The sequence below is a fragment of the Herpailurus yagouaroundi genome, unplaced genomic scaffold, assembly GCF_014898765.1.
Source record: "Herpailurus yagouaroundi ecotype Mexico unplaced genomic scaffold, PumYag 213, whole genome shotgun sequence".
Classification (NCBI taxonomy): domain Eukaryota; kingdom Metazoa; phylum Chordata; class Mammalia; order Carnivora; family Felidae; genus Herpailurus; species Herpailurus yagouaroundi.
The window spans coordinates 5,185,617-5,194,952 of record NW_024412444.1 but is presented as its reverse complement, the minus strand read 5'-3'; the positions used below and the strand labels follow the sequence as shown (position 1 = coordinate 5,194,952).

Genomic DNA, 9,336 nt, shown 5'->3' with positions numbered 1-9,336 from the left:
CCGCGGCGCCTCCGGCCGGAGGACGGCGGCCCGGGCGCCGCCTCCACATCGGCCGCCGCCGCAATGGCGACCGTCGGGGAGCGCAGGCCCCTGCCCAGTCCAGAAGCGATGCTGGGACAGTCGTGGAATCTGTGGGTCGAGGCTTCCAAACTTCCTGGGAAGGACGGTGAGTGTCCACGCCCTCCTTTTCCCCAGGTCCCTCCGTCCCCCATCCTCTGACCCTCCTCGCCTCCCCGCCCCCACCCTGTGACCCGCCCCCTCGGGGGTCAGAGATGCTATCGCTCCGTTGGGGCGCGCAGAGGTGCCCGCAACTACTCCTTGCGTGCGTGAGCGTGCGTCACACTCCCGGCCACTGATCTGCCTCTCCCCTCCTCCTGTGTGTGTGTATCTCCTAGGGACGGAATTGGACGAAAGTTTCAAGGAGTTTGGGAAAAACCGCGAAGTCATGGGGCTCTGTCGCGAAGGTGAGTCCAGCCCCCCCGTTGGAGTTTGTGCAAGCCCCGAGGAAGTTTGCTTGCCCGCTTCGTTAGGGTGGGGAACTTGACCCTACCTTACTCACTCCTTACCCACGCGCGAGGATGCTGCTGCTTGAGGAGGAAGAAGGGGGAGAGCAGAACGATTGGAAAGTCTTGTTTCCGGGTCTTCCTGTAATGGGGAGCGTCCTCGAACCCATTGGTGGAGGCCCGGTGTGGTGCAGCCTGAGCTGCGTTGCTCAGTGATAAGCTTTGGGGACTAGCAGTGAGTTGAACCCAAATCCCTTCTGGTCTCTCTTACTGAAAAACACAAGTGGAGACGGGAATTACTAGCTTGGAAAGCATTTCCACGAATGCTTTAGGCGGCTCTGGGAAGGAAATCTTGCCACCAGGAATTTTCTGCTGGCAATCAAAATTGATTCCAAACTTTAGAAAAGATAACAGTTTATCTGTGCGGCCTTATTTCTGTGAGGTTCAAGCTGCAAAGTTCAGGATGCTACAGAAGGATCACCACAACTGAGGAGCAGTTGGCCAGACTGTGTGTGTGACTTGCCAAGATGAGGGCGCGAAAAAGGCCAGAATTCTGTATCGTGAAACAAGCCTTTAGCGTCCATAGTTGGTGAAACCAGGGTCTAATTACTGGCCAGTTTTTAATAAAACTGATCCTTAGAGAAGGCTATTTAGGGAGATATTTGTAGCTAAAGGTGTGTCTCCAAATGAAATGAAAGGTCAGGTATCTAGAAACTGTCAGACTTTTTTTTTTTTTTTTTCTTTTTTCCTCCTAAAATCCTCCTAGATTTTATTTTTCTTTGAATAGTCAACTTTGCTATCTAATGCCTGTGCCGGGCTTGGACACACTGCAGTCAGAAAGGACTTCTGGAGGCCAGTGAACTTTAGGTTAGTTTAAGTTGCTCTTTCGGTGGTGGTAAGGACAAGGCCTTACGTGAGGTTTGGTGTCCAAAATCCTGAGTTTATATTCCCTAATGCAATTTCATTGCTTATATATAGCCGTTTACTTTGGCATAGTTATTGTCCATGGCCCAAGAATAGGTAGAACCTTGGCGAGCTGAATGTTTTAAAGTCCAGAGTTGGCCCATTGTTACTCTGTCTCCATATTTCCTTCTTGTTTTTAGAGCCTCTCTTTTTTTCACGTTTGCTGTTTTGGTTTTTTGAACTGGCCTCTTGTTGGCCTCTTGGCGCTGAGAAGAAGAGTAATACCAGTGGCAGCTCTGTGAGAGCTTCCAATTGGAACAGATTATAGAGCAAATTAGTTGATTTTGAAAATGAGAATCGCTGTTTGAGAGCAAAGGAAAGAGAGGGAAAGCACAGGACTTGCTGGCGATGTTGCAATAGGAAAAATCAGTTGTTAGTCCGGTTTTAGTGTTGAGTTGGCAGTCCGCCTGGGCTTAAAAAATTAAAATCACTAGGTGGCAACTCTCATATGAAGCAGTTGGAGTACAGCATTAGAGGACCTGACCCACTCCTGTTCTTAGTTTTTATTCTTTGGGTGTGGATACATTTCCCATAAGGGGTTTCTAAATCTGTGTGAAAACAGCATGCTAGTAATTATTGGTAATCCCCCAATAGAGGATGAGTAAGGGTATTAGTGTTTCACTGGGCAACTTGGTCTAGACTGAGACCCAACCCCATTTAGTGGCTAGAATGCAATTATTGCCATATTTATTATTTTCTGCTGGGACATATTCATCAACAGGTTTTATTTACCATGAGGATCTAAGACCTCTTAACTACCGTCTTGAGGCAAAAAGGGCTCAGAGATTTGGTTGTGTGTGTTTCTGACCTACCAAATTACTAATGATTATTAGAGGTGCTGTTTTTTAAAAGTTGCTCTCACCATTCAGAGGATGCTGAAGGGGCCAGGATGGCTGAAATTCTGCCTGGCTGTTTGGCTTAGAGACTGAAGTTTTTAATTCGGTCACTTCTTGATTCATTTGTGATTTTATGGATTTTCTGAAACAGTTGCAAAATTCAAGCATGAGGATATTCAGCACTCATGCAGTGGGCTTTGTTTGTCTAACAAACAGCTCATGTTGGGCTGCTTAAGAAATGAAAATACGTTTTAAAATCAGCAAAAATTATTAGTTATCTTTTGTCTTTAGTGACGATTATTTCCTACCAAGAAAAGGTGTTGTGGAACTAAATCTGTACTAATTCCTCTTGGCAAGGAGGTTAAATGTAGATAAATCGACCACATGATTGAAGCACTAAGAATCAGGAACTGCCCATCTTGGAAGATGTTTGGGAATATGAACCAGACTTGTTGAGTTCTCATCCAGTTGCATTATGATTGTGGACTTAGGGGTAAAAGCCTGGGTATGAGAGCAAGTTGCTTAACCTTGTACTTGTTTTTTACCTCTCAGAATCTGGCTTTCCCTCTTTGTAAAACGTGATAATACCTGCTTCCCAAGGTTGTAGGAGTGGAAATTAAATTAGATAACATACCGAAAATGACTCAGTGCATACTAATTTCTTCAACCCTTTAAACTGCTGATAATCTTAGACTTTATTTCTGAATTCAGTATTTATTTGGGTCAGGGGGTTAATATCTGGGACTTGAATGGGCTGTAGTGCAATCATAGTTTCCTTGAAATTGTAGGCTAAACTATGTACATCTACTGTTTTTTTAAGTTTTTTTTTTTTTTAAATGATTATTTTTGAGAGAGAGAGCCAAGGACGGGCAGGCAGACAGACACACACACACACACACACACACACACACACACACACACACAATCAGAAACAGGATCCAGGCTCTAGCTGTCAGCACAGAGCCCGATGCAGGGCTTGAACTCACGAGCCATGAGATCATGGCCTGAGCCGAAGTTGGAAGCCTAACCGACTGAGCCATCCAGGCACCCCTGTATGTCTACTTCCTAGTAATGTCTACAGCTTCTCTTGAATTCTCAGAGATCCTTCGTTTATCTTGACCCCCAAAATTCAAAACTGGTGAGCCATGATTTTTGTCTTTTTTTTCTCCTGTAGCTTAGTTTGGCCAGTTCTTTCATGGTAAGACTGCCCAAGGGTTAATGCTGTGGGAGAGGTTACAACTATTGATTTAGATGGAAGTGAGGTTAGTTGTGGTTTAGCTAATGTATCATCCCTTTTTTTCCTAATTAGCACAGGTAGGCAAATGTTAGGATAAAATTTCAGTTATCTTTTAGAGGTCATCCTGTTTCCATTTGCATCCTCACATTCTTATTGCCTTTGGTTTCTTGTAATTTGTAATTGTAGTTGATAACACAGGTGATCTGAGTGGAAACAGATGGATAATACATTTTGGCTGTTTTCAAATGATTAAACTTAGAAGATAAATTACCCTATTTTCCAAAGGTAACTTGTGAAATTCTATATCTAACAAAATTATTTTTAGATGAAATTGATTGGTATGAGTAACTGATTAAAGTTTCCATATTAGTGACTGAACATATATAGGGAGCCTTAAAAAAAATAAAAACAAATGCCTTGATTTCTTGGCAGATTTAAAAAAAAAAAAAAGCAACTTATTCTGTCACCATTTGAAAGTATATATTATGTGGTGGCTCTTTCATTAGAATGTCAGCTCCCAGAGGACAGGAGCATTGTTGATGGAGGTATAGTCATCTTCTGCACCATTTGTGCTCAGTAAATATTTGCTGCCAAAAATGTATTAATTGGGCTACTTAGAAAGATTGAGCTGAGTCTCTCAAGGATGAAGAGGTCGAATCATCCAGTTTTCCATGGTCTCCATGCCCTCCTCCCCCAAAGGTACCTATTCTGTGGGAGGTATGCTTTATGGCCCTCAGAAGGCCAGAGGCTGTCTTTCAGCACTTCCTGTTGATTTGTCCTGAGTTTAGCACTCCATTTACACTTTCCAGAAAGTGCAGACAGGACACCACCTCTCTTATCTGTGATATTTAGGCAAGGGAGTGGAATGGCGACCCAGAGTGATAGCCACACTTGATGACAGGTAATTTCCCTGTCATAATAACAGTGACATAATTGAGCCTAGGGCAAGATGAAAAAGAGGTTGGTTGGCATCTATAAGCAGCTAGATTAAAAGAAAAGAAAATAAAAGACTGACTGGGGCATGGGCAGCCTCAGTCAACACTAACTGAGTCACCGTATCAATACTAAATTTTTCTTGCCTAGAGAAGAAAATGGTCATAGTTAACTGAAAACAAATAGGTATTTGTGTGAAATACTGTTAAAGTAACTGCATTATAAGCATAAAACCCTTTTCCTGAAGTGAAGAACATTTCTGTTTTTCTGTAGGGTTTCTTTCATGTTTTTCCCCCCCAGCTTTTTCTTATGGACAATTTGAAATCTACAAAAGATACAGAAAAAATTTTAATGAGCCTCCTTGTATCCTTCATACAGCTTAAACACCTAATGAGTCATGGCCCAATCTTGTTTCAATCCTACCCCACTCCCCACACTGAATTATTTCGAAGCATGTCCCAGACAGCATATCCTTTCTTTAGGTTTTCTTCTTTTCTGCTTACATGGACTTCACCTTGTCTCCTGCAGAATGGAGTCTTTATGTGTGCTGTACCTTCTTTTGAGGCAAGCCAGGCTGCCCTTTCTGATATCTTTCATAGGTGTGTGAGTGTTCTGCAGGTGGCAGTGTTTGCATTCTGCCTACATCTCAAGTGGAAATCGAAACTGAGCCTTAGGAATCCATGAGATCCAAGTTCACTGTATCTGAATCAGGTTCATACATTTAAGGAGCACTCAGGTGATTCGATTGCAGGTCACCCACACTTGATGCCTCACGGATGAGAGCTAGGGCTGCACTGACAATGGGCAGTTGTCTGACAGTTGACGTATGAAACTCTCTAAAGTCTGCACGAACTCCAGAGTGAAAGAGCCCCTGGAGACCTAGTGAGACACTCCCACAGAGCAGGGATTCCTTCCTCTTAGTTCTGGTTCCTTAGCTCTTTTAATGTAGACGACAGCCCGTGGACCAAATCCTGCCTGCAGCCTAGCTAAGAATGGTTTCTACATTGTTGAATCATTGAAGTAAAAACTCAGAAGAAAATGATTGTTTGATGATATGTGAAAAAATATGAGATTCAGATATTAGAGTCCGTAGTAAAGTTTCATTGGAACATAGCCACAGCCATTCATTTACTTTACTGATGGTCTGTGGCGGCTTTCTCCCTACAAGGAACAGCAGAGTTGAGTAGGTACAACCGAAGCCATACAGTCTGCCAAGCCCACAATTTACTGTTTGGCTCTTGACAGACAAAGTTTGCCAATTGTTGTTCTAATGGGTTCCTTGGTTAATGAAGGAAAACTCATTCTGCAGAATGTGATTTTGGTACTCCTCAAACTTGTTTTGAAGGGGAGAATCTTTAAAATAGTAAAAGTTATTATTCTTCAACCAAAAATTTATCCAGTACTGAAGAAGTATGTTGGGTTAGAAGGAAGATGAAAGAATGTATGTGAGGTTTTGTGTAAAAAGGATCCCGTCCTCGTCCTCTTTTGTCATTCACTGCCACTTCTCTAGGGTATATGTCTGTTTCAGGGCAGTTCAAATACAGAGCATCAACAGAGCTGTCATTGTCTCAGCTTTTAAGAGCCTTAAACTGTGAGGATGGTGATCAGCTTCTGTTAAGCCCCACTGGAGAAAGAAGCAAACTTTCATGGGATTTTAAAAAGGGTACCTGACTCAAATTCTTCAGAGTTTCTGCCCTTGTAGTTTGGAGAAACTAGTTTGGAGCCCCATTGGAGGTCATTTTGGGAGTTAGGAGGCTGCTTCACCAGGAAGCAGATCTGCATTTTGATTGATGAAGAGGGTATACAGCATCCTTGTATCTCACACTTTTAAGATTTTGTACTTGCTGAAGAGTTAACACCTGGCACAATCCATGCTGAATTTCTCCACCCTCTAGGCTTTGTTGTTAATGGAGACCATGTGCCTTACCTGTGATGGCGAGGGGTTCCCAAACTTTACTCAAGTTACAGTTTTGTTTCTTGTGAACTCTAACTTTGGGAGAAATTTGTGCATCGTTACTGAGTGTGACCTACATGTTCTATGGCCTCATTTCTTATAAGGATATCCTGCTTTCTCAATGCCACATCTCACAGCATACCTGCGTATATGTGGACAGCTTAAGCTTGGTGAGAACGTTTATTCTGTGCCAACATATGCTTTACCTTATGTCATCTTGTCAGCACTCCTGTGATCTCCGCATTCCCATTTCCCCCTTTTACAGATGAGGAAACTGAGGCTCAGAGAAATGAGGTACCTCAGTAAGATCATGAAGCATGTAAGAGACACTAACCCAGATCTGCCTGACTCCACAGTCCACATGCTTGACCCACTGCCGTGCTGAGCCCATTCCAGAACGCTCGCCTGCTTTTCATGAGCTTGAGCAGGTTGCTATGACCTTTGTTTTCTTTTCCTCAGCTAGAAAAACTGAACTTTACTACCCCTGCCCCCACATTTATTCTAAAGATACCAGAGCCTTTTCCTTGCTGTGCCTTAGAACAGTCTATATGTTGTGTTTAGCAGTTCCTTTATACAGATCTTTTCTTGGAGGGGGAGGGGACATGTGTGCGGTTTGCATTAGAAGTAATTGACTTTAAAAAAAGATGAAATGAAAGCTAAGGTTGTAGCAGATAGGAAACACAATCATCTGGGATTTGTGCCATTAGGAAAAAAATCTTTTAAAAAAGAAGTGAAATTTCACTATTTAAATAGCATTTCAGTGCAAGATTGCTTTTAATCACATTGATATTCAAAGTTTATGGCAGTATTTTTAATAAATGTGCCCCTCTGATTATTAAAGTATTTTTTGATTGAAGTTCTAAGGAGAAAAAGAAGCCTGTTAGTAGACTTAACAGTTGGAGTTACTGTACTTTTGAGAGAAAGGCAGAGGATTACATTTATATTCATCTTGTACAGCAGGGATTATTATAAATGAGCAAAAGAAGGAAAAGAACGATTTTTACATTTCAGGCACTCAACATAAAACTAGATTAAGTGTTCTTGTTCCTTTTTGTAATAAAGACCCTGCTAACATGAAATGCTTTTCTGTTCTGTGTAAGCTTATGGCAGGCAAAAGTCATAGGTTATTATCAATTACATCCACAATCTTAAAACAAAAAATATTTCCCTCCCAGGTTACACTGATGTTTTCCACAATCTTGAACTCCAGTAATGCAGGCGGGGGTGGTGGTGGGGGGGGGACAACCCCCCAAAACGAATGTTTTTAACCAGTGGTTCCAGGCTTTTCTATTTTATACCAGGAAGTTTCCTAAATAAATTGGGGACCAATGATAGGGTTGCTAGCATTTTGAAATATAGATAATTAGACACGCATATAGTTATCACCATTATAAAAGTATGAGGGCCATTGTTTTGGAATAAAGGACGGTTTTTTAAATTTGAAGAAAGTTTTGAAAAGACACAATGCGTTATCCTTACTTTTCTCATTTCTTTGTGGACTTATTGGAGATCATTATGTATTTTGCCATTTGAGAAGCACTGCTTTAAATCAGCTTCCTAAAATGTCTATCATGCAACCTTGCTTCTGTGTGCTATTCTTAGGAGTTAGGCAGGAAAGGGGTTCCATGTGGTAGGTTTAAAAAAGACAACTTGCAAGGCAGTGGTGGGAACTACTGATTCTGGAGTTAAACAGACTTAGGCTCAAATCTCAGCTGTGGCTGGTGAGTTAACTTGAGGAAAATTAAATAGCTTTGCTAAGCCTCAGTTGACTGACTGTAAAATGGGAATAGTGGTAGTGCCCCATAGTGGTTGGAAGGTTTAAATATTGTAGTGCTGTTTCAGCACTTTGTGCAGTGGCTTGCAGAGTAACTGTTCAACACATGTTAATTGCTGATTCTGTTCATTTTATCAGTAATGAAAACGGGGTGTCTTGAGCGTGCTTCTGATCAGGTGCTCCTGCAGGATGTATAGGGGAGCAAGCAGCAGGAAGGGAGATGGCCGTTTTCCTTGAGCAGGCAGTATGTTGGCGGTCAGAGGAAACCTCAGTGTGCTCGGGAGGGCAGAGTGTAGGAAATGAACGCAAGTTTCGAGTTGTCTTAAGACTCCAGTGAAAATGAGAAGTGGGGATTGACATTTCTTGTTTCCTCCTTTAGACCTCTCCTTTTGACTTGCAGAGAGAAGCCCCGTGTGGTTATTTACTCTCTCCTGCTTGTACAGAGTGGTGCAGCTCCTCTTCTGGAAGCCTGAAGTTTGTCTTTCAGATAGCTTCTTAGAATGTTCCACAAACTTCTTTTTCTGAGCAAGAAAGGTAAATTGTAGCCAGGAGAGTAAGTTGTCTTCACTAAATCGTGAAAGGGGTGGGATAACCGAGGCCCCTATTTGTATGATGGTGTGTGTTGGAGGGGAGGTGCTGGGGACAGGGGATGGTAGTCACAAGGGGTTTTCTGCCTGGTGAGGGAATTTAGAAAATTGCCTGGTCAATTCTTGTAAATTTCCATTCTAACTGGAAGCAGTTCTTCATTTAAGTTACCTTGTTCTCTTTGGAAACTATATGGACAGATAGGTTTTAATGGGAAAAAAAAATCATCATTATGATAGAAGTTAATACATATTCATTGTAAAGATTTTACTAATGAAATATGGAACATGAGAACCATCATTCTTTGTAACCCCATTCTAGCCAATTTTAAATCTTTAATTACAGGGTTTGTATTTAGGGACGTTTATACTTGATCAAGGACACCCATGTTACTGCTTTGGGCACTTAACGACAGGCAGGACTTGAACTTACTAGCCTGGTTATTTTATTTCCTGACGAGGTCCGGGCCTTGTCTCTCGGCAGGCCCCAGAGTATTTTGTCCAGCATGATTCCTGCTTTGAGAATCCTCTGGCTGTTTTGCCTTTGTTCAT

General features: G+C 42.1%; 1 protein-coding gene across 2 annotated transcripts in view; it reads left to right on the top strand.

Annotated features, from left to right (window-relative positions):
- Positions 1-6: 6 nt before the first annotated feature.
- ATXN7 (ataxin 7) overlaps positions 7-9,336 on the top strand; it is a 92,941-nt gene continuing 83,611 nt past the window's right edge. The window contains exons 1-2 of one of the 2 annotated variants that reach the window (XM_040454539.1): positions 7-166; positions 396-464. In XM_040454539.1, the coding sequence (XP_040310473.1) occupies positions 64-166; positions 396-464 (172 nt within the window). In that variant the 5' untranslated portion in view covers positions 7-63. The remainder of the gene's footprint in view (positions 167-395; positions 465-9,336) is intronic. The other variant, XM_040454540.1, reaches the window with a different exon arrangement.